The 25,320-nt window shown below is 38.8% G+C and overlaps 2 protein-coding genes across 5 annotated transcripts in view; one reads left to right on the plus strand and one right to left on the minus strand.

Moving 5' to 3' along the window:
* The first annotated feature begins 132 nt into the window (after nt 1-132).
* VPS37A (VPS37A subunit of ESCRT-I) lies at nt 133-25,196 on the plus strand. 4 transcript variants are annotated; one of them, XM_075026727.1, is made up of 13 exons: nt 706-879; nt 4,360-4,434; nt 4,542-4,682; nt 5,296-5,410; nt 6,319-6,419; nt 7,365-7,581; nt 8,645-8,715; nt 10,918-11,045; nt 11,133-11,191; nt 11,283-11,351; nt 13,335-13,478; nt 14,215-14,295; nt 14,531-15,185. In XM_075026727.1, the coding sequence occupies exons 4-12, from the start codon at nt 5,366-5,368 to the stop codon at nt 14,293-14,295; spliced, it is 915 nt and encodes a 304-aa protein (XP_074882828.1). In that variant the 5' UTR covers nt 706-879; nt 4,360-4,434; nt 4,542-4,682; nt 5,296-5,365; the 3' UTR covers nt 14,531-15,185. The 4 variants fall into 4 exon arrangements, with proteins under 4 accessions (XP_074882814.1, XP_074882805.1, XP_074882822.1 ...); XM_075026713.1 differs by lacking the exons at nt 706-879; nt 4,542-4,682; nt 14,531-15,185 and adding exons at nt 133-401; nt 22,700-25,196; XM_075026704.1 differs by lacking the exons at nt 706-879; nt 4,542-4,682 and adding an exon at nt 135-401.
* The window catches only part of MTMR7 (myotubularin related protein 7), a 50,546-nt gene continuing 48,022 nt past the window's right edge, over nt 22,797-25,320 (minus strand). The window contains exons 13-14 of the mRNA XM_075026763.1: nt 23,644-23,770; nt 22,797-23,156 (exon numbers count right to left, since the gene is read on the minus strand). Of these exons, the coding sequence (XP_074882864.1) occupies nt 22,797-23,156; nt 23,644-23,770 (487 nt within the window). The remainder of the gene's footprint in view (nt 23,157-23,643; nt 23,771-25,320) is intronic.

The raw sequence follows: 25,320 nt of genomic DNA on the forward strand, positions 1-25,320 counted from the left end.
ACCTCTGACTCGACGGCGGCGGCACCAATCGCCGGCCGCGCCGCCCTCCCTTCGCGCCGCCCTCCCTTCGCGCCCTTCCCCTCCTCTCCCCCTCCCCCGCCGGGGCGCGCGGCGGTGACGCGGCGTGCGTGCCGCCGCGGAGGGCGTGGCGCCGCCGGTGGGCTCCGGGGCGGCGGTGCCGCCGCCGCCGGCCGCGCGCATGCGCGAGGCAGGGAGGCCGGGCTGCGGTGCCGCCGGTGCCCCCGCGCCCGCCCGGGGGCTGCCGCGGGGAGGATGAACTGGCTGTTCCCCCTCGCCAAGGGCGGCGGGTCCTCCTCGCCCGCCGCGCCGCTGCCCGCCCTCACCAGCCTCCAGCAGCAGAAGCAGCGGCAGATCGAGTCCCTGCGCGGCGCCCACGCCTCGTGAGTGGCCGCGGACGGCCGGGCGGCCGGGGGAGGCGGGGGGTGGGGGGGCGGCGGCGGCCTGTGTCGCCCGACCCGGCGCCGCTCGGGGCCCGCGTGAGACCGCGCCTCGGGAGGGTGCCGCGTCCCCGCCCGCCTCACGCACACCCAGGGACGTGATCTCGCCCCGTCCCCTCCCGGTGAGGCCCGGCTGGGTCCCGCCGGCCCTCGGCCGTGCGCGCCGCCGGCGGGGCGGGTAAACAGGAAGCCGAGCCGCCGCCGCCGCCGTAGCCCGGGCCGGGCAAACCAAACCCCGCGGTGTTTCGGGGGCGGCCGGGGGGCGGCGTGCCGCGGGCCCACGTCGGGGAGAAACCCGGGAAACGGAAAGCAGTGGGAAACCGAAAGCATGATTTGCCGTCCCCGCTGGTTGAGGGGGGGTGTCGGTGTGGCTCGGCCGGGGGATCGGGCGCAGATCGTGGCCGCTTGACCGGAAAGACAGGTACATTATTTAATGGGGTTTTTTAAAGTCTGCAAAGAGGTACGGATTGCCTGAATTGGAATACAGCCCTCTTTCTGGAAACTGGTTGTAGGGGCGTAGGTAGTTCTTTAAAAGTTCGGGGTAAAACATACAGTATAAAGGAGCTATGCGTCGCGGTGCTCGCATCAGCAGTGGCATAGCAGCCCTACTCTCTCTACAAACTATTTTTCTGATGTACAGTGCTAGCTTGCTAATAACCGACTGTTCCTTAGTAAGTTGTTTTATTTAGATGCTCAGCAGAGGCAGGTGTTTTTTCCCTGTTCAACAGCCACACTTTTTACAGCAGAACAGCTTTATCCTGAGACACTTCAGCTTGTCGCTGTGCTGATCAGTTTTGTCTACATTTTAGTCTTTTAAAAGTGTTCATCTTCTAAAAGGAGATCCACACTCCATGTATTTGAAGTTGTATTTTCAGTGAACGCGTAAGCATTCATCATGCTTCCTAGGATGTCTGTTGAAGTCGAACAGTAGATGCCTCCAAAACAATCCAGAAGAAGGAAGGAGAATGTTTTCTGTTATGTCAGGCTGAGACTAGGAGCGGAAGAGATACTTACTGTATTTCCAAGTTTAATAATTGCAGATCACTATCCTAATATTTTGAATTGCCACACAGGAAACATAAGTATGACAGTATTGCTAAGTATTGTTGCTTGCTTAAACTTAAACCTATTCAAAGCCAATTTCACAAATATTTTTGAAAGGCAGTTCAGTTTTCTAGGGAGCTGTGTCTGTGGGTGCGCAGCATCTTACCTAAGTGGAAGTTTTTGTTGGACTGGCCTTACTTAGCCTTTTATTACTATACTTTTTTTCTCTGCCAGGGAGATGAGCTCACCCCAAGTTAAGTCCTCAAAACAGGTGATCAATTTTTCTCAAAGTCAGCTTGCTGGACTGGTTTACTACCTGTTTGTGCAGGCACCAGTTCAAGCACAGGCAGAGAGGGAATGGACCCTGCAGCCAGGAATGGAGATGAGGGGTAGGGAGACGGCAGCTGCTCAAATGTAACTTTACAGCCACATAAACTAGCCTACCTGACCTCTCTTGACGATAGGTGTAAAAAAAACCCCCAAAATTAGGCAAGGAAGGAGTAAATTCTGACAAAGTGTACAGTTTTCCTAAGAGATATTTATTACTGAATAAATCTGAGTAACAGTGCCTCAGATTCAGTGCTTGTAGGTGTGTGTACTTGTGCAAGTTTTCAAAAGTGCAAAGTGTTTTTGGGTGGGACTGATGTGCTTTCTTATGGACTCCATAGCAGCACAGATCTGTAGGATAGGAATACGCACTAAGCATTGCAACAGCATTGTTTCCTAAGCAATGATTAAATAAATGTCATTCTAGTGTTTGTTTTGTCTGATAAGTATATTTTGGCATTCATTTATGTGTACCCCAGCTGCTTCTCACTGAAATGCTCAAAATAAAATTCTTGGCGTGGTGTAGTTACCTAAGTTAGGTAAGTTTGGTTTGTGTTGTCTTAGGCCGTAAAAGCCCAGGTATATGTGATCTTAATTTCATTAAAGTAGCTACTCTTCCTTTTCAGGATCCCTCACAGTTTAGGAGCTTGAAATCAAGTTTTTGTGTTTAAAAAACAGTTTTCTTACATTTGCTGTTGTTCTAGCCAAAGTTAAGAATGTGTCATTTTTCCAGTGTACCCATTCCCATTTGGGGAAGGGACAGCCGAGTTTATCAGTTCAAGGTTTTGCTTAAAGGAGCCTGTAACAGTTTGAAGAGCTCAATGAGATTCTGGATTTCTCGTTTCTCTCTCCCTGTTCTCCTCTTCCTCCCTAGTTCCTATAGGTTGTGCACATGAGTGGATCATAATTATATACCCTTCTCAAAAGGATTTTGTAGCAGGCTATTAAAATGCGTGACATGATTACAGGGCACGAACGTGTGTGACATTCCAGGGAGAATCCTGCAGTTAAGAATGAGGAGGTGGTGATTTTGGTGTGTGGTGTATCACAGTAGAGCCCTAAACTCTGATTTGAATTCTCCTGTGCTGAAGATAACTGATAGTTTCTTCAAACAGCACGTGATTTCACAGGGAAAGAGCAGATACTGAGTTGTCTGTGAGAGGAATAAAGCTGGGCTGTGGAAAGCAAGGTGCATAGCTAGGTTTGTGTCTTACTCCATTTATTCCTGAACCTCTGAAAACTGGCATTTTAAATTCTGTGTGCAAATAATGTTTTGGAGGGACGTGAAACGCTCCTAGCAGTACACTTAGCATACATTTGCAGGTAATGTGTTTGGGGTTTTTTGAGGAAGTAAATGTATGGAGTGTACCTGGCAGTGGATGGAGGGGCATTTCTGAAGCTGGGTGCAAAGAGGCTTTCTGGGAACACGCAGCTGCCATTATTCCCACTTGGAGCCGTGTTCCCTCCCTTTATAAGGGAAACTTAGAGAAATGAGGGAGAAGAGTATTATTAACCAGGTGCAGGCAGCAAAAATACATGGAAGAAGAATCAGTCTGCTTTTTAAGTTTGTTTTGATTGAGGCATTATAAGATGAAGTTATTTTTCTGCCCTCTTTTCTATCCGAGTCCCAGCTTATGCATGTTTGTATTATCCAGAAATTCTGCTTCTGAGCTAAGTCTTCTACTCCTCCTCCTCTTCCACATTCTTTGGGATGCCATCTTTCAAGACAGCCTTGCAGTACATTCAAATTGTAGAGTGCTTTGAGTATTGAAATCAACTTCCTATTAATGCAGCTGTTTTAAAGATTTTTCTCAGTAACTTATCTATTAGAGGAGAAGCAAATTTGGATTTGGTCTTACCAGATTTCATAAGATACATGTTTCTTCAGCCGGTGCTTTCAGGGGGGTCTGTGTCTTGAGTGTCACTGGACTACAGAGCTTTATATTCTTGCATGTAGCTCTTCTCCAGATAATTCTTGAAAATATCTGTGCAAGTACATAGAACTTGCTCCATGTGGAAAAAACTACTATTAAATAGTAAGCTAATCTATCAAGGAAGAAGGTCTAGTGTAATGTATGTTCTAAATATTGATCTGTAGGCAGTGTTGCAGAGTAATACTTAGTTGTGAAGCAAGTGTGATGCCTTGGCAAAGTAAATGTTTTATCAGATAAAATTCAGTATATAAAAAAAAAAAATCACTGATGTGATGTCTTAAATTAAGCCAGTAAGTGGAGAAAAATAAGCTGAGATTGTTGTCAGATCTGTGAGTAGCACAATTTCTCCTACTGTATTTCCATTGCTTGTGATCATGTATGAGTTTTAAAAGCTGAATCTACTATTTTTTGCTTTAATCTTAATATTCAATGTAGCATTCTGAAGCATATTAACTTATTCCAGCATTTTCAGTTTTATTCTTACAAGACATTTCAGAACTAAACTAAATAGAAAGGTCTGAGGTCATGCCTTTTTTTTAGACTTCAGGCTGTTATATTGACCATGAATTGGATGCTAACAATTTCTTCTTTGACAGCATTGCAGAAATTCAGAAAGATGTGGAATATCGGCTGCCATTCACTGTAAACAACTTGACAATTAATATTAACATGTAAGTAGAGTGAGATACCTCTATGCACATCTTGAAAATTAATTTTTTTTTCTCAAAAAAAAGTAGTAATAGAACATAAATGGCTCCCATCTCATAACTAATTTCAGGAACTATAACCTGGATTTGCATTAGTAGTTTTAGTGCCATGAGTGAAACTAGTTCTGTACAAGATACAGATGCTCACCTGAAAGCAAAACTATATTTTGCTGTGCTCAGCTCCTAAGATATCTCCATGTTTTTAGTTGAAGGTAAGTAGAAGAAAACACTTGAGGGTTTCTGATGACTTTGAATCCCCTACAACTGCAAATAAACTTAATTAGTAATTTACTAATCTGCTGTAACTTGTAACTCTTACCCCAGTGAAGCTTCTGGATAACTTAAGTGATTTATTGTAACATTTCCTGTGAATTTACTTTGGGGGGTGCTTTTGCTCTGGCAAATATTGATAGTATTCTATTCACACGTTTTTTATTACTTTAGCCTGATAAACTTGCCTGATACTCTTGCAGGTTACACTGCATTATCTTTGTAGTAATAACACTTCTATTAGAAGATACTCTCATTATGCTACAGCTTTTTCTTTGTCCTTGGACATAATTGCTTCATTGTTACTCTACAATTTTGCCCACTAAATGCTCCCTTCAGTTCCGTGGAAGTCTGATATTCTAATCTGTCTGACTTCCAATTTTGTAACTGAATAATCCTTTTGTGTGCTTCATTCATTCTGTATTTCTCCATAACTCTTCTTGTAGAAAAGTAAGTTTATGTAATTAATAGTATTTTTTCTTTGCATAAGAAGCCTTCTTATGCAAACTTTATCATGGATGGTAGCTATAGTAATGATTATTCTTGTATTTGCAGCTTGCTTCCACCTCAGTTTCCTCAGGAAAAACCAGTCATCAGTGTTTTCCCACCTGTGAGACATCATTTGATGGACAAGCAGGGAGTATATGTGACCGGCCCATTAATAAGTAATGTATGCATATTTTGTAGCTTCACATATATCTACTGTTAATAGCAATTTTAATACATGTCACACTAGATTATTACTAATACGTCTGGTAAAAAAGACTAGTACAGATCCTAGTCCCTCTCAAACTCTATTTTGAGGGGTCTGAAAGCAAAAATTCAGTAGTGTTCAGTATACTACTATTTATTCTTTTAATGCTACCATTACTGAGTTGAGTATTGCATATATCTGAAATTATTTTAAGTTATGATGGCTTAGAAAATTCCTATTACTTTTCTTGTTAGTACCAATAGCACAGTTCTTGTTTCTCTACTGTGTATTCCAAATAAGGGAGAAGGATGCTTTAAGACTCTTTTGCAACGTAGGTCTTTCTACCTTAATCCTAATAGAAAGATGTCAAGGTTTTATCCCTAATATTTAGGATTTTAATATGCTCTTCTTTTTTTGTTGTTGTCCTTTGTTTATTTTCCTTCCCCCCCCCCCCCCCCCCTTTTCTCTGCCAACAAGGATGTGGTATTTTTTGGTGGGGTGGGAGGGAGGTTATGGCTTTTTCAGAATACAATTAATGCTTTTTGTCTCAAATCTTGATTTCCTCTTTCTCTGTTTTCCCAAATGTAACTTGGTAACTAAGGTGGGGTTTTTTGGTTGTTCATCAGAAATGTTGTACTTGATTAATTCTCCATTGATAATGGAATATACAAAAGACTTTTAGTTTCTATTCGGTTCTGGGTGGCTTTATCACTTTATTTGGAGCTTACATATACACAGTTTACATTAGCTGATATGTCTCTGAAATGGCTCCTGGCACTGCTGTGGGGGTATAATAAACAGTCAAGTTCAGCACATTTTGGAACTGTTGGAATCCAAGCATAATTTTTCTTCTGCATTGGGTTTTGGTTTTTTGGTATTACCAGTTTACAATGCACTCGGATCTTGGAAAAATTATTCAAAGTTTACTGGACGAGTTTTGGAAGAATCCTCCAGTTCTGGCTTCTAGCTCAACATCATTTCCATAGTAAGTATCTATAAACATGGTGAATGGAACCATGTGTATTAACTTACGTTTTTAAAAAAAAGATGAAACCAAATATTAGGAGGGCAGGAATGGGAATAATGTAGTGGATGTATTGGGAGGCATAGATTCCCTGCCCTTGCACAATTTTATGTGCAAACTTAATGGCATGATTGTATTGAGAAGAAACACTAGATTTCATTGGAGTTACTGTATCAACATGCTGATGTAACTTTATGTGCTTCTGTTTTCTTGAAAAAGAATAAATGTTTACATTATCAGATGAAATCTTGAATTTGCTGTAGATCATGATCTGAGCAGTTGTGTTTCTTCATATTCTGTTCATAATCTTCCGGACTTACAGGCAGCTTCTGTTGCACAGCTGTGCAGCAGAAATTGTGCAATTTAAATAATTGTATTAAATATGCAAAAGTGGTCTGAGATATTACAGCTTTATCAGTGCAAGTATGGTTCTCGTGGCTGGCAATGATACTGAGTCTAGATGCAGCCGCAGTTGTGAATTTTAAAAACAATCATGTTATTTAGAAGTAATTATGGGTGTGTTGCTCAAGCTGTTAAATGCTATACTGTAAATAAGGTCTAACGTACGACACATGCATTTCTCAGGACTTCTCAATGGAAACAATTTAAATTTACACTCATAAATTTTTGAGAAGTAGTTTTCTTATAATTAAGAGTGTAAGTGTGTATTTGGCTGCTCTACAAGAATATGATTTAATGGAGTTGTATATTATGTTGCAGTATAAGACATAAAGTAGACTTACTATGTTGGAAGTAACTGAGAACAGAAAATGCAAAGTTTATGGTCATTTAAAAATTCAATCTTATGTCTTGTATGTGGTCTAGTAATTATAATTCAAATGATAAGAAATGTGCTGTAAGCAGTTGGTTGCTCATGGTTGTGGTTTTTTGTTTGTTTGTTTTTAGCCTTTTCAACAAACCAGCTGGAATGCCTCCTTATGCTCCTCAGGGGTTTCCATTTCTTCCTCCATACCCACCTCAAGAAACAAATAGAACAATGGCAGCCGTGCCTGTTGCTGAATCAGTTTCTTCAAGCTACACTACAGACAAGCCTGCTGCTCCCTCTTACGGCTTTATTGCTGATCTGCCACTACCTGTTCCAACAGCAGAAGCAGTGCTTCAGGTCTGTGCACTGAGTTTTGCTGCTTAAGCTATCAGACACTGGGTATAAGTTCCCTCAAGGGCACACTGGGCATTGCCGCAAAACTCAAGGGAACAGTCTGAGTGACTGCGCTTCATTGTTTTGCTGGAGCTAGGAAAATGAAACTGTCTTTCTGGCTTTGATGAAAAGTTTTTTAGAACAAACTTGAAGTCAGAGCAACAAGTTTGCCTTTCTGAGTTTCAGAGAAACTAGTGTTATGCTAAATATCTTTGAATACCCATTTTTTGGAGCTGCACTCCCCCATAGTGCAGCTGTGACTGTTTCTCCAGCCATAGAAAATTAGATCCTTTTCTCTATATGGGATTTCCTGCCCAGAACCTATCAGATGAAAATGACGTGCAGTCTCAAGCCTTTATGTGTAGAGTATTTACTTCTTGTTTTCATGCTTAAAATAGCTTCTCTTCATAGATCTTGTATGTGTGTACTCACAAACTCCCTCTCACTGATGCGCTCTGGAAGGACTTTTTTTTTAATGTCCTCCAAAAACTTTATATCTAAATGTTTAGTCTTTAATCAAATCTTGTCTTTAGAAGCAAAAGCTTTCTTAACTTTGGAAGACACTTTTCTAGCTTTGTAGAATTTAAAATTTCTACATTCTATGAAGACAGACTTTTTTTTCCTTGTCAAAGACTTTTTTTCCTAAGAGATATAGCTTTGAAAACCACATGAAAAAGATCAAATGTCAGTCTCTTTCTCTGCTCTCACTTTTCTGAGTCATACTCTTCCTGTGTGTTTCCTGGGTCATCCAACTGTTGTCAAATGGAGGACATGGCAAGACAGAATTATTTTCCTCCAAAATTGACTCATGTTCTATGACATGCCACCCCAAACATCCCCAAGTATTTTGTTGCCATGGCTGAGTTGAGACATCTTCTGTTTGGAGACTAGTCCTACTGCTTCTTACTGCTTTTCCTACTTTTCTTGTTGCTGGCAAATACTCATCTCCAGTTTTGGATTAATCAGATTAAATATCAAGAAATTGCTCTTCAAAAAATCTGCTAAGCATTTCCAAACTTCTGTTTAGGTTGGCCAGAATGGATTTACTTACAAGATGCCTGATGTTCCTGATACTTTTCCAGAACTCTCAGAACTCAGGTAAATTTTCAGAAGGTAGCAAAACTTTCCATAGTCATTAAAAGGCAATTACTGCTGGTCTGTATCTGATTTTTGTCAAAAGTCTGTATATATCACTGAAAGGTCTTTGTGGAAATTATAAATAGGAGAACTACTGCTTACCAAAATTGTACAGTCAGAAAGTAAGCCAGCCTTGTATTCAAATGTGCTGCTTGTTTAGGGTTTTCTCAGCAGGAACAATATTTTAGGATTCAACAGCAGGAAAAAGAACATTTATTTTTACTTTTCCTAACTACTAGTGTTCTGTTGTCTTCTGGGGCTTTGCCAGGGACTTAATTTCTACTAATATAATAAGTGTAACTTTTGAGGGAGGAAAGTGGACAGGGAAGTGGACTTGAGACTGGTTCACGAATTACATTCTTTTAAATTCGAAAGGACTGTAGCACAGGGTAAACAATAGACTACGTTGTGAGCAGTTCAGCATGTGTAGGGGCGTTGGGTTAGATAAATCCAGGTGGTAAATGTACTAGCTGTCCCAGTGCTTCCACATGTAAATATGTACACATATTACATAAATATTTTCATCAAAATCATATCTTGTCACAATTTAAAAAAAAAGTATTAGTTATTGTTCCTCACAATTTGCTCAGATCTAATGAGACAGCCTCCTAGATCAGTTGGGATTGAATAGATTACAAATTAGCTATTAATTCTGAAAAGGTTTTAGGAGATTGGTTTCTTTCTGATCTCACCTCTTTATGGTGGTGTCATAGTTTAGCGATTGAAAACTCTCTCCTTTCAGAAAGGAAAAGTCCTTTGGCAAGAAGGACTTCTGTGGGGGGGGAGCAGGGGTGTTTCCCTTGACACCCTTTTAAGAGCCTGTTTTATTTAACTAAATCAGCTGAAGTTCTAGCAGCATCCTTATTATGTGGCAGAAATTGTGTTTTGTTTGTTTAAACAAAACATTCTAATCAAGTTTGGTCCTTCCAAAAAGACTAGATTAAAATTCCATGATTCTTCTGGTGGTAGTTGAGTTAAATCACAAATGGTATTGCCGCTGTTCTGAGTAGCTCTATTGTGTGTAGGTGGCAAGGTTTTGGTAGCTGGGGGGCTGCATGGGTGGCCTTTGTGAGAAGGGGCCAGCGCTGCCCCCATGCCAGGCACAGCCAGCTTGGCAGCAAACCCACTACAGGACAGCTGAGTCACTCAGTGAAGCAGGTGGTGCCTCTATGAAAACACATTTTAAAAAGAGCAAATGCTGCAGAAGCAGTGAGGGTTGAGAGGAGGGGTGCAAAAGTGTGAGAATCCTGCGAACACCAAGGTCAGAGAAGAAGTGGGGGGAGGTGCTACAAGTGCCAGGGCAGATATTCATCTACAGCCCATGGAAGTTTTGGAAGAGACCACAGTAGAACAGGTACTTCCCTGTAGCCCGTGGAGATGACTAGGCTGGAGCAGATACCCACACTACAATACATGCAGAACCCCACACTGGAGCTGGCGGATATGCCCTGAAGGAAACTGCAGCCATAGAGAGCCCACACTAGAGCAGTCTTTCCTGCCAGGAACTGCAGTGTGTGGAGAGGGACCCATGCTGGAGCAGGGAAAAAGTGTGAGGAGGAAGGAGCAGCAGAGACAAACTGTTACAGACTGCAACATCTGCAGTTCCCCCCCTCCCCGCACTGCTTGGGGCAGGGGGAGGTAGAGAAGTTGGGAATGAAGGAGTGAAGTTGAGCCTCGGGAGAGAGGGGGTGAGGTGTTTTAGTTTTTGTCTGTCTCACCATCCAACTCTTATTATAATTGGCAATAAATTAATTTTTCCCAAGTTGAGTGTGTTTTGCCTGTGATCGTAATTGGTAAGTGTCTTTATCTCGACCCACAAGCCTTTCCCCCATATTCTGCTGAGGAGAGGGACTGAGAGAGGAGCTGGGCGGAATGTGGTAGCTGGCCAAGGTCAACCCACTACAGTAGCATTAAAAAACACTTTATAGGAAGTAAGGCTTGAAATGAGAGGTATTTTTTAACTCACTGCTTTTTAAGCTCACTGCTGCAGATAGTAGAGCCCACAATCCAGGAGAAAGGGAAAAAATAAGTTGTGGTCAAGTGTCATATATCTTTAAAGTCCCAATAAATGCCTCAAACTTTTGACTTCTGGCAGAAATGAGTAACTCTACACATAATGTTTGCTGTTAGCTTTAAATCTGCTTTCTTTCTGTTTGAATATAGTATATCGCAGCTGACCAGTATGAACGAGCAAGAGGAAGTGTTACTGGAACAGTTTGTGACTCTGCCACAGCTGAAGCAAGTCCTTACTGATAGAGATGAGTTAGTGAAAAGCATTGAAGAGCTGGCAAGTAAGATGTCAAAACATTAGCATCTGTGGCTGTGTTCTGCGAACTGAATCCTTTAAAAAAAGTAGTAATAGTGACTTTGTTTTACAGAAAAAAACTTGTTGCTGGAGCCTAGTCTCGAGGCAAAAAGACAGACGGTATTGGATAAAGTAAGTGAACAATAAAACCTTTTTCAGAAATAGTAGTTGTAATATTCTGCTTTTATCAGGGGGAAAACGTTCTTTTTCTTCTTCCTTCCAGTATGAGCAGCTCACACAGATGAAAGCAGCCTTTGAAAAAAAGATGCAAAGACAGCATGAACTTAGTGAGGTATAATCTCTATGTCATGTTATCCTTTAAGAATACTTCAATAAAACTGAAGTTTTGATTTGTATCTTTATCCATAAAGAATATTCTTCTGGTTAAACTCTAATTTTATATGAAATAGATTCACATCAAGTGTGAAATAAAATGAGATAAAGTACCAAACAGTTTGAAAACAAACCAGTGTTACGATTGCACTAGTGTTTTTTTGGGTTGGTTTTGGGTTTTTTTAACACTACAATAGAAGCAAAATTGGAAGAAAGGAGCATGATAAGCATTTAGAGCTGTTCTTAAGCACAATCCTGGGTCAAACCAGTTTTAAGAACAGAATGATTTTTAAAGAAGGCTTGTTTAATTAATGGTACCCATTTAACAAAATAAGCTTGTAAAACCAGATGAAAATGATTAAAACCATTGCTTTAGGAACTTACATTCTGTGATTCACTGGGTATGCTTCTTTTGGGCAACATGTTATATGTGCTGTCAAACTGCACATTTTAAAGTGCCAATAGGGTAAAGTCATTACTTCAGAAAGCAGTTTGTGGAAGGAGAGTAATTTTTTTAGTCTAATTACCAGTATGTGCATTAGAAGATATAACTTCTCATAAGCCAATTTCTGTACTGAAATCTTCATTATTTGCAAGACTTGTCACCTGAGAATACAACAGTCCATTAGAATAGCATGCATAGTACCTGAATTTCAAAATGCCCAAAAAGTAACAAAGTACAAAATAACAAGCAAAAGTTACGTGACAGCAAACTGATTTTTTTCATAGGTGATCTAAATGAATTAAATGTTTCCTTACTTGAAAAGCAGAATAGACTGACTCCAAATGCTTCCTTTGTGTGTGATGTAAGTTGGCTTTGAAATGGGCGGAGGTAGTTGGCATTGAGAAATTTTATATTTCTGTAAGAAGCCACTTAAGAACAGGATATAATACCCTACTGCTATATTACCTTTTCTTTTTTCTAAGTTAGATTTGCTGATTCGATTTAATAATGGTTAGGAGGCTGAGAGTTGGGGAGTTGCAGCTGGATTTTTGTGCTGTTTTCCACATAATGCTGTATCTCCGTGTATTGATGTTCACTGTGCACTACTGGGTATCTCCTGTTATCTCTCCTTCAAAGTTCCAGACAAGTCCAGTACTGTGGGTGAATTTTAGTCATCTTTTATTAGAGCAAACTCTCCTTATTTTTCACAAAATTAATTTAGCAGGAAATTTATGATTACATCACATTTTTACAGTACATAAGTAAAATATTTTTCATGGGGTAGATGAAAGGTAGTCCGAGCATCTAAAATCTATAAATATCTTAATTTTGCAGTTCTGGCTCTGTACAGACTCCTACTGAAGATTTGAATCATGTTCTGATTAACTGCCCAAACATATTAGAGGAAAAATAATGAAATTATATGCGATAAACAGAAATAAAGTTTGAAGTTTATAAGAACAGAAGAATGAGGATACTGGTTTAGATTAGCAGCCCATCTACTTCTTGAGTAGGTGCTTTTTTCTTTCCTGTCTTCCTCTCCACAGTCATTTCAGGGGTATTTAAATGCTGAACAGTAAGTGCTTTTTTTACCTTTTTATACTTCCCAGGCTCACTACTGAGTTTCAAAAGTAGATCCAATTTATTGAAGACACTTGGAACGCTAGTCCTACTTGGAAATCATGCACTCAAAAACCTGTCAGATTTCCAAATTGAACGCTTTCTACAATGTAGAATGAAAGTTCAAAAGCTTTATACATTTGTGAGAATGGTTGTGAATCAAGACCTGTACTGGCAATGCTTTTCTCACATAGAATCCTTTCTGGTTTAACAAGCTGTGCTGTTTCTTGGAGATGAGGCTTCATCTGGTCACTTAGGCTTTTATGTAATAATAATGCTCTATTCACATATTCCACATTTATATAGTCATTTATCTTTCTTGGAAATGTAGGTTTTGATGGACAGTTTAACATTACATAGGAGTTTCTATTTTCTTAGAGTTGCAGTCCAAGTGCTCTGCAAGCCAGACTTAAAGTAGCTGCGCATGAAGCTGAAGAGGAATCTGACACTATTGCAGAAGACTTCTTGGAAGGCAAAACAGAAATAGATGACTTTCTTAGTAGTTTCATGGAAAAGAGAACGGTATGTAATATAAAAATCATTTTAATCTGAGAGATATACAACACATAGTGAATAAATTTAAGACTTAGAGTTTGAGCAGTCCTGTGATACAGAACAATGCTTAGGAAGCTCCAACAGAAGCAAAATATATCCCTAAGTGGCTTCAGTCTATTTAGAATATAATCTGCATTCTGAAGGCACATATTTTTAAGGTGAGAGTGCAAAAGTCACCTGCATTAGACCCTAGTCATGTGGTGTTGTGGATATTTTTGTGTCACTTTCTTCTATATGCTGTATAGATATAGGGAAGATAGCCACATGGATGATCTTAAATTTGGTACGCCAACGTAGAATAACATGTTATATTAAGCAACCTTAATGTTTAATTTATTAAACTTCTTAAACTAATTATTCTGTTGATGGCTATCACCAAATAAGTAACTGAGGTTCAAAAACCACTGTTCTTGCTCATGCTGTGACAAGAGCAACTTACCAGGTAGTATACCTTTCTTTAAAGATGCCTAATAAATGCATTTCATAACATAGGAGACAATTCTTTTCTCTTGTAAGCAGTTGTGAATGGAATAATGTTATCAATATAGGCAGTTGTGCAGCCTGAAGCTTGGAAGGGAGGTGATTCACAGGGCTTTCCTTTTTTAAAGAGCCTGCAAAGTAGCTAAATCATTAAAGAGAAACTGTAGTATGCATTATAAAAAAATTATTTCAGAATTCACTCTTCCTATGTCTTGTTTTGTAGCTCTGCCACTGTAGACGAGCCAAAGAAGAAAAACTTCAACAGGCAATAGCAATGCACAGCCAATTTCATATTCCGCTATAGGTAAACTGCTGTTTTAATGTTTGTAGTGAACTCGGTTTTTTTTCTTTTTTTTCCCCCAGTTTACCTCGTCACACACTTAGAAATTGCTAACTGCAAATGGATTTGTTACAATGCTTAGTGTTCTAGTAATGCTTTCTGTGGAAATCAAGTATGTACTGCATCTGTTGTTAGTTGTATTTGAAACATAACTTCTGGAAGAGTTAAAATATCTAATTATGGAAATTTGTCTTTACAGACTTCCTGCAAACTACACCTGCCAAGAGAAAGAGTGAAAAACCCAATAAAGCACACTTTTTAATAACTATTATTTGCAAATAAGCATTTCATCTTATATGGTTGTATTTATAGAAGAGATTGTATACAAAGTTGGGATGGTTTTTGTACAAATTAGAATGTCTCTTTATATTCTCACTGTAGTCAAGAATCCTTCTATTGCAATCTTTGCACTAATTTCTTGTATTTATTGTTGATAGTTCTTATGATATTTGAGTTCCTGCTGCTATACTCCATTCTTCAGAGATTAAATACCTAAACATGTAATTTTGACTAGCTTTTTACATTTTTATAAAAACATAATTCATATATTTTGTATTTTGAACTTTAAACATAAATTTGGCTTGATCTGTGGAAGAGTTTGAGATAAGCGGTGATAGGACTTTGGAAACTGAAGAAGTTCGTAATTTGAGATTGTTAGTGGATTCACAAGCTGTCCTTTCTTGAAGCCAAAATGTTTAAGAACAAGTTTTTTACTTTTAAGTAATAATCCAAAACTAAGTATAGCCTGTATTGTGTTCTGGGTAAGTATATTTGGATTAAGCAAAGGATGTGTTGGAACAAATTATAATGGAATCAAAATAGAATAAATGATCTCTGTGTAGATTTGCTCTGTTGCTCAGTAGCACTGATGCACTTGATTTCAGGAGTGGCTTGGTACCTACCACTGTAATTAAACACATTTTTCATCTAATAATTTCATTTTCATATTTGTTTTTAGTTAAAGGAAAAATAATCAGGTCACCTCCCAGTTTCTGCTTATGCAATATGAATATGTTCATCATGTGAGGAACTCAACAGCACTTTGCAAAAACTAGTTCTGAAGTTCATTGCTACTGTGAAGTAGCAGTTATTTTTTCCTAATTTTAAGGAACAAAGAAACTAATTTGGCTGGAGTTGCATAGTGTGTTATGTTAAGGCCGGTGACGGAATTTGGAAGTGAGACTTAATTCTGCCCTTGCCTCTGGTGAGCAGACTTCTTTTAGGATGGGGGTATATCTGGTGAGAATGGATAGGACCAACTGCAGTATTCTATAGGAGAAAAATATAACCCCTAAATACACACATGTATATTCTCTCTTGCTCTTACAAAAAGACACATTCTTAACCTTGTCAGTGCATTAGGTTTTCATGGAGACAGTGAAGTTCCAGAAGAACAGAAGGAATTGTACAGTTCTGAGAAATAAATAAGACAAAGCACTGATTAAGTAATGTATCAGGAATCCTGCTTCTTTCTTGTCAGGAAGCAGTCTGGAGATAAACCTCTTAGCCAAGACACTGCCTCTGTGTTACCTAGACAGGGTCACAGAACATCACAGATTCAAGTCTCAAACTAAAGCATGCCAGTCCAAACAAGTACTTTTCTGTATTGCGAAATTCTAGGGAAATGCAATAAGGTATTTCTTCTAAATTGCAGAAAAGTGAGTACATTTGGAGTTATGAAAATCAAGTAAGTGCAAGAAGTCTGTTCCACAGGCTAGTGAATCTTCACATGGGGCTTTAGTTTCAGCCCTGTCATACTTTACAGCACTGTGGTTGTCTGTCTTGAGCTACTGCCTTTCAGGGTGAGAAAACTATTCACCCCGGTATTTGATGGGATTTTTCTTTGTAAAGCTGGTCTGAATTCTGAGATGAGATTTTCCAAGAAAACAGAACTATGGTCCAAATCAAAGAAGATACTTAGGTGCCTGAAAATATAAACAGGTTGTAAGTGCCATGGTTAAGCAATAATTTTAGAGTATCTTCTTCCAAATAACATTTTTATTGACATAGTACTGTTTGTATATGGACATAGCACTTCTGCTGATGTGCTAACTAAAGCCCTAATTAAAAATGAGATCACGTAGGTTTCCAAGTGGTTCTGGACTTGGGTCTCCAAGTAGTGTGATTTCTGCAGCTCTGGAGAAGAGTTAGATTTAAGTCATCGGTGTTACCGTCTTGGCAAACTCCCATCTATTTTTGTGCTGAGTGTCCAAGTCATTTTGGATCTTTTTCTGAGTAGCTAGCTAGCAATCTTAAAGATTAGACAGACAATTCTGTACAGGGCTGATTTTTTGTTGTGTCTTCCTTGTAAGCAGAGAAGGGAACATATGAGCAAACATCTGGTGCTTTTCCTGAGTTGGGCTTGTATCTTCTTTACACATTTTATAATGGCATGGAGTGACAGACTTCTGTCCTCATCTGCCTCCTCCTGTTGAATGTTATGTGGTATATTATGGTGCTCTACTGTAACTGAACTCTCTAGCCAGGTCACCTTCAGGGGACTTGCTTCCCAAACTAGTACAAGTTCTCAATGCATCAGCTTTTCCTCTTATGTTACTTTTGTGAGCAAATTTACAAATTCAGGACTTCTCCACAGAGTCCTTCTGATGGTAGTGGAGGAAGGTCTAGGAGAAAATGTCACTGTTCAGTGCAAGTTCTTAGTACAGTGTTTCTTGTTCAGGGATATGAAAGTTTAAGGTCTTCCCTTTTCTCCCATTCTGTTCTCTCATATCATTGTTCCTATTAGGATTTTTTTCCCCTATTTTTTAGCCCCTTCTGCAGTCACAAACCCATCCTCTAGAAAAGCAGCACAGAAGAAGTCTCTGTATTCAACAGTTACGTACTGCCTTAGCTACAGGTATCCTTTCACATGCAGGAATGGCCAGTCTGTTTCTGGCCTTTAAAGGACAAGCCAACCTGCTGCTGGTTTGGGGTTTGTTTTTTTTTCTTTTCTTTCAGTCCTACACTGGGTTTGCCAATGGGAACATTTTTCTTTATAGGTAGTCTTCATACATTTACCAGAAGACTTAGTAGAACACTGATAACACACTGTCAGAATTAGGTTTTTTGGATTCTAGCATGCTAGTTCACTGTTAAGTGCATTCCTTACCTTATTTTGCCAAAATGTGGCGTGTAGATGTAAACCTAGCTTTAAACAATTCCTGTGAAGTGTAGGGGAATGGCAGCTGCTGTTAGATGCGTATTCTAAAACCTTTTGAAATGTGTCAAGTGAACAAGTGAAGCAAACTGGAATAATAGGCTACATACAGTGACTTGTTTCTGGAGAATCTTGCACTATGTCATGCTGAGGTGTTCTGCCGAGTGGAAAAGTGAAATAATTGAGTAAGAAGTACAAGAGTAAGGAGGTGGCTTGTCTCTGGTGTTGCAGTAGTTTGGGGTGAGGGTAAGGGTACATTCTGTATTGTAACTGCTAATTGAGTGTGGGTTTTTCCTAATTTTAATACCTGATCTTACTGCTGATTGTTTTCTGTAGCTGAGTTTAGGCCTCTTGTTCTCCCTAAGTCAAGTGATTACTTAAATCCAGAACTGAACTCTACATATAGCAATTGTAACTGATGCTATTGCAGACCAGAGAAATTTTAAAATTTAAGTCTGAAATCAAGTAGGTTTCATTTTAGGGTGATCTTGTATACAGCTGGTGTTAATGGTACATTCTGCTGGGGCTTATAGAAGAAAGTTTACCTAGATTTTACAGTGTATTTGACATGCTGACCTATCTGAAAGACAGGAATTATTAGGTACATACAGCTATGCTAGCCGCCACTACAAGCATGAGACTAAAATAAAGTTAGTTCTAAGCAGTATCTAATGATCTACTATAGTTCTGTTGTTTGCTCTGTACGTATTCTGCAGCTTTGCCACTTTGGACTTTGACCAAATGTGGAAGCTAGAAATCTTTTAGTCTTGTTTCTGTCCAAGTTCTCACTACTCCCTTCTAAGACTAGGATAAGTCTTTCTAAAAGAGAGATTTAAGAGACCTTCAGGTAAAACTGAATTAAAACTCTGACAACAAAGTTAAGTCAGTTATCACAGCCTTATTGTGGACATTATTCTGAACAGTAAATACTGTAGTATGTTAAACCTATAAATAAAGGCTTGGGGATTTTTAATGTATCTTGTAATTGTCTAAGTTGCTGATAGAGTTGGGCATTGCAGGACTTTTTGGGTGGATACAGAATTGTGTTGGAAACGCATGCAGTAAGCTACTCAAGGACAAACTTTTAATCTATGTGTGTAGTGATTTGAGCTTTTCCTGTTTAACCCTTTCAACAGCAGTAGTTCTTGGAGCCACCTTCACTAAAATGGGCTTTGAAAACCCATAGTGCATCTCCGGCTACTGCTTTCGTAAATGCCTTGTTTGGGTCAGACACCTGTAGAGATAAAATTTATATGTAGTAATAAGCTACAAAGAAAGCTTGTGTATCAGTAATAAGGCGATACTTTAGCGTAAAGTTCCTCAGACTTCAGAAACAGAATAAATTAATCTGAATAACCTCAGCAACCAGCAGACGTAAAAATGAGTCCTTGCCTGAATTCTGGTGGACCTATAAGGTTTCATTAGCTTCTTTCCAGAATGATTTATATTAAAAGACCACTAAACTTAATATTTTAAGATTTAACATCATTTGATCTGCTGGCTCCAGGTGCTCTACTGGCAATTTAAATAAGTAAAGGTGAATGTTTATTTTACTTCTCATCACCTCACTCTCTGGCAATGTTTCTGGCCTCTCTGAATTTGGGGTTTGCTGTACACTTGGCCCTAGATCTTTTGCAGATTTTTCACTAGTCTTATTACTGTGATAAGTAGACCTGCTTTTAGCTTGCCCCACCATATGTTCCTCCCTTTCCAAATGAATTGTTAGTGACTTACCTGTCCCTGGAGGATTTTTGAGTCACTGTGGTGTTTACCTATCTCTGCACTACAGTGTGTAAAGGTGACCAGCCAACCAAAAAGCTGCACTCAACCTTCAGCCTACGTGCAGAAGCAGCCCATTGCCTTGACTATGATGTTTGTGATAAACTTGAGGACTCTGTGTGCAGATCAGGGCAGTGTCCACATAAAAGCATCAAGTTAGCTGATCAACAGTGACAAAATGCTTATCTTCATTGCAAAGGCTACCTCCTTGTTTCTGGGTTTTAAATGTTACTAGTTTGTGTCATCAAACATCTTTCATCCTCTGTAAACTGGTGCTCTGGCTTGCCCCTAACTTCAAAGAATGTAGTTCCCTGCCTTACTGGTAATTTTACAAAGAGCTTTCCTTCCCTGCCTCCCTCCTTTTACTTATTTTTTTCTTTATCTTTCCTTACTTTTAATGATATCCTGGTATCTGAGTTGTACCCTCTGACTTTTTAATTTTATTTCTCAGCTTTTCAGAATCCATTACCAGTTTACCACCTTTGTCTATGTCTTGTGTAGAGCTACCAATAAAAGCAGCTAGTGAATATGTTTCCTTTCTGTTCTTTAGATGGGGATCTTTCATAGAGAAAACTTCAGCTGTTTGATCTCATTGCCTTCAGTGTCCTTTAGATGCACATTTTCATACTAAAGAACAGCCTGAACCTAGTGAGGCTAAAATTACACCACACAAATCTATAATGCTCTTCTAATCCTTTCTTTCCAGCAGTTTGTGTCCTGTTTCAAATTACAGTGGGCTTATGCCAAATTTGCAAGGATTTGCAACTGAGGGGGGATGTCCACAAGGCTACGAGAAATCGGTATAGTTCATAGGGTGATTTTCTCATTCTTTTTGTTTCGCATTCGCTTAAAAAAAAACAAACAGGGGTGTAACATGCTCCCATACAATTGACTCAATTGGCAGGAGCCTCAGTTTTCTTAGTTATCAGTTGTAGATTCCTCCACAGCTTAAACTACTGGATTCAAGTGTCGAAGTAGGGAAGATAGATACAAAAATCCCTTGATCTCAGTGACAAAGTGACTCTTGAGTAAATGAAGAGCTATATTACACAAAGTTGGAAAGCAAACCTTCCTTTCATTCACTGGTGGGAAATAATGTAACACTAAATGACCTAAGTGTTTATTTGAAAGTGTTTCTCAGCAGGCTAATAATGCCACAAATACATACATTACAATGAAAACAGTAGTAGCTAATGCAAAATTCCAAGGACGGAAGGACACATCATAGAGGGCTGCTAAGTGAAGGCTTAATATAAAATGTTAATATCTTAATATTTTAGTTGTAAAGCTAGTTACAAGGAGTTGCATAAGCGACATGAAGACAGTGCTTTGAATTTGCATATATTGCTGTTCTGCGTTTATTTCTAGGCATGTCTAATAGGACACAGTACCATCATACGCAATTTTACATTTTAAAGATGTGCAATAATATTGCCCATTTTCAGACTCTTTTTTTAGGCAGAATATTTGTGTGTTTTGTTTTCATTACTGACTTCGCAGCATGGTTCCTTAGTTTGAGAAAACCCATTGAAAATCTCCTTTAATACCATAAATTTTACAGGCTATGTTCAAAATATGAAACATTTTTAAAAGTGCAATTAAAATCAGGGCTTTCATTTATTAAAAATGCGTAAAGATTAAAAAACAGAAGGCTAGATTCTCAACAGAGTATAAATATAGCTGTATTTATTTCAGTTGAGCTACAGTGATCTATCAAATTGAGGATCTGGCCTTTCCAGTATAATATTAAGATAAATCTTGCTGTTAGGAATTTAATTATTTGTTCAAAGACAGCAGCTTCCTTAAGAGGATATTAATAATACTGAAGTTTACCTACTCATTTTTAATAATGTAAGTTCATAGAACAGAATGACAAGCCGTTCCATAAAAGCAGACTGAATAATAAATCTAAAGCTTCTAAATTGAGGTATATTTATATAATTTAATTCTGCCCGTAAGTCTGTATTTGAAGGAGTAGTATGAAATGCAGTCAAAGTAAACTTACTTACATTACTACCGCTTTGCTTTACTGGAGTTCAGTATCACATTGTCTCCAAGCAGGTAAGAGCAGCTAAACTGCTTGCTTTAATTAACAAAAAAAACAAACAAAAAAACCCAACAACACCCCCCCCCCCCCCCCCCCGCCAAACTTGGAAGAATTATCTCCTGATATGGAAGCCTTTTTAGTGAGTTTCAAAACATCCCAAATTTAAAACATTTTTCAGTGGTTTACTTCTGTACCTATGATTATGAAAGCTATTACTCCTACTCTTAAAAACTATGAAAATTCTTAAACCAGACGATCAAACTTTCTGTTGTGGTGAATCAGTCTTTTTCTTAAGTTAGCATTGCCATGCTCTGTTCAGGTTGGCAAATACTAAAGGGAAATTTTGTGCGAGGATAAAAAAAAAACCACCCTTGGTTGTGGTTGGCCTATTTTGAAATAAAATTCAGAAGAAATACTCTTTATAACAGTTCCTTTATGGGCACAATGTTCCTTTAATTCTGAATTTGGAGTGATACTTTCATAAATTATTTTTATAAGTGGTTTTGGATTCCCTATTCTCTCTACTGTATATGTACCTCACTCCCACTCAAATAAAACATTTTCAAGTAGGAATCAAAATAGGCTGGAGAATTTGGGGGTTTATTACCTTTAAAATTTTACCTTTATATCTTACATAGGCAGTTTGGAACAAGGGTAAGGTATAAACAATCAAACTGGAGAACAAAACATAGAGGCTAGAGTATACTGCCTAATGTACCTTTCATTACAAAGGGATGGTTTACCACAAAGGCTGTGTAAGTATTGTTACATTTCTTGAAGTTTTGCTCACAGAAACTACTGAACATCCAACACTGGTTGAGAGTTGAGTACAATGGGATGCATTCACGTGCAGCAGCAGCAGCTGCTTACTAAAGGATATTTTTGCAGGATCAAAGCTTCATTTGTCCCCTAAGCAAGCATGTCCGTTTGTTAGCTTTACTTTGCTGTAAAGGATTCTAGTAGGAGAATATGCAAAATAATTGTTGGAATTCAAAATTTAACACCTCCCATGAAAAAAAAGTGAAGAATATACACAGTAAGTCTGAAGCAAAAGCTCTACAAAAATAAGTTTTGACTGATTCACCAGTAAAGCTAACACTAATGAATCTTCAACCTTGTCCCTATGACTAAGAGAGTACTTTGGAATTTCATGTCTTTGGAGAAGAACTATTATTTTGTACAATAAATAATTATGGAAATGTACAACGTAAGGAATAATGTACAGCATTGATAAAGTTAAAACAAACACAACATTGGCTTAACTAAATATAACAGCACATATTACCTTTCTTTAGCATTATATCTTAAAACTAATAATGGCTTGTTCTGCTTAGATCTTTTCCTACACAATTGCACAGTTCCCGTTCTTTGGATTATTTCTTTAGGCCACAAACCACTCCCATTCTTCATCTGGTGAAAAGTTGTGATTCCAGACTGTGACAGACTCAACTTCATCTGGATCCTTGCTGTTGTGAAGGTATTTCAGACTGCCAGAAATACAGCCTCATCTGAATCCTTGCCACTGTCTTCGCTAGGCAAGCAGCCACCCCCACTTGGGGATCTACAGCTTAAGTCCTCCACACCAGACTCCTGATCACTGTTAGCTGAGAGGTCGGGATCAGAGCTTTTCAGGTTGTCCTGTGTCAAAATCAGGGCTGAATCTTCTTCATCCCCTTGTGAAGGGCTCCGGGATGGGAATGATTTCAGATCGTTGCTATACTCCTGGGGAGTGTTAGCTAAGCTGTTGTTGGAAGTAGAAAGCCCTAACTGTTTGCTTCGGTCTTGTGGCTTACTCTTGACTTTATTATCATTTAATTGTGATTTCTGAAGATTTGCCAATCTCTGAAATAAAGGAAACAGTATATATTATAAGGACACATTTAGGGCCCAGTAATCATCTTACGTGTCTTTGCCTTTTAAAAAAATAAAAAAAGAAAGAAACTAGGTTCAGAGCCCAGCCCAACTGGCACCCTTTAAAACTGCCTGTTTGCATTTATGGAGTATGAGAAGTGCACAGTTTATCACTAACCAATGTGGAATTGCAGCATCCTTCTGAGTTACAATTCCTTCTGAGTTACAGAAGGATATAAAATTCTTTCAGGAGTAGTACTTGTGCACTAACACAGGTGAAATTTTATCCTTAAAGAAAAAAAGTCCACTGTTGTGTCTTAAATGCAAAAGATCCGCAGTAGTTTATGTGAGAACAAAGATGATGGCTAAACATCCCCATGCCAGAGAAGGATGTGGCATGTAGGGGACTGAAGCATATGGAGTTGGGTTTCATTTACCATCAGTGAAGTCGGGGGCATTGAGATCAAGTGTTTATTACCTCTCCTAAGACCTCCAGCTCTTCTTCCAGTTGCTGAGTTTCTTCCTTCACTGCCATCAGATAATCAGTGACTGACTGTCGAGGATGCAGCCCCTTTTCAAAGCGGTTGTACATACCACTCCAGAACCTGGAATTGACGGGAAGGTCAGCAATTTTCTCATTTGGTGGGGTGGCCTCAGAAGATTTAAATACACACTTTTTTTTTTTCCCAGACACATGTTGTCCAAAATCATCCATCCATGGATTATTCATCATTAGAGTGCAAACACATAAGTTCATTGGCTGTTTGGTAAGATTTATGGTTCAATTGCATTGGCTCGGTCCTGAAAATGCAACTCTGCTTGAACCAATTCTGATACACAATAGAAAGACAGGTGAATGTACCTTTGACTTAGATCACATGGCTGAGGGTGGTTCATTGAATGCAAACTTTTGCTGTATTATTTTCTTGTTCTACACTGTGGGCTTTAGAGCAATGGTACCTATAAAACAGCCAAGGATAAAGACAGTTTTTCATAATCCTAGTTTTCAACTGTTTTTTAACTTCCCATGAAGTCAACTTTGAAATTCTGTATGCTTGGTTTTGTCTGGGCCTGGGGGGCCAGGGTGTGAGATGCAGCTAGTTAACAGGGGTATTTTACCATGTAAAGAAGAGTTAAAAATCAGGAGTAAAGAAAACAGTATGGCATGCTGCTCTCTTAAAATTTAAACTGGCCTATGGAAATTGCATGAAGCATATACGTTGGCAAGTTCTTTTCCTGGTCTATGGAATTATTTGACAAACCTTTAGTTAAAAAGCTGAGTTGATTTTTCATTTTCAGGAGGAAAGGACTCGAACTGTTAAGTCCATAGCTTACTCTAGCACTCCTCCTGTCTTCTGTCTTCCTGGCAATACATGGCCACAGCCAGACTCTGAGTATGTAACTAGTTCACCAGACAGGTTAAGTAGCCGAGAGACCTGCCCTCAGCTGCAGCTGTCCAGCCAAGTAGCTGACAGATATTTTTGGAGCATGTGTGTGCTCCTTGATGGTTTATTATTCCTACCCCAATAGTATACTATTTAAGTCACATTCCCCCTGAAGTTTATCGTCTGATAGTTCGTGCTTGGAAATCTTTACGCACCCAAGTAATTCCATTAAAATCAACGGGATTACTCATCTGATGGGGGATCTGCAGTATCAGTACTTGTTTTATAAATCCCACTATCCTAAAGAATACGATTAATGACTATTTTTAAATTGTTTTAAAGTGGATGTGACCTGGAATAGTAGATGTGAATAATTCCATTTCTGTCATTTAGGATATTTATTAACTGTTTAACAGGTGCTCTTACTTGCAACTGGAAAACAAACTGATCAGTTTTACTTAAATCACAGTTTTCATGAAGTTCTATTCAAGATCTCCTTAAGTTTGTTAAGATTAATGGCACAATTAATTACTTGAGTCAAAATGTCAATGGTGACATTTCTAAAATTATGGTATTTTGTTACATTTTGAAAAAAACTTAAATATAAAGTAAAATTTACTGTGTATACTTTGAGGTATAAAAACAACATGGAGAAAGTCTGCTTTTTGTTTTACTAAACAATTGTTCTAGCAATGAAACCGTATGATTTCTTGAAATGTTCCATTTTATTTTCAACACCAATTGATACAAATAAACATCACAAAGTCTTG

The sequence above is a fragment of the Buteo buteo genome, chromosome 1 (genome assembly GCF_964188355.1).
Source record: "Buteo buteo chromosome 1, bButBut1.hap1.1, whole genome shotgun sequence".
In the NCBI taxonomy this organism is placed as follows: domain Eukaryota; kingdom Metazoa; phylum Chordata; class Aves; order Accipitriformes; family Accipitridae; genus Buteo; species Buteo buteo.

Coding starts and splice junctions, on each gene's coding strand:
- VPS37A (XM_075026713.1), top strand. CDS start 274: ATGAACTGGCTGTTCCCCCTCGCCAAGGGCGGCGGGTCCTCCTCGCCC. Junction 6,420..7,364: donor AGCTCAACATCATTTCCATA/GTAAGTATCTAT, acceptor GTTTGTTTTTAG/CCTTTTCAACAAACCAGCTG. Junction 11,352..13,334: donor GACAGCATGAACTTAGTGAG/GTATAATCTCTA, acceptor CTATTTTCTTAG/AGTTGCAGTCCAAGTGCTCT.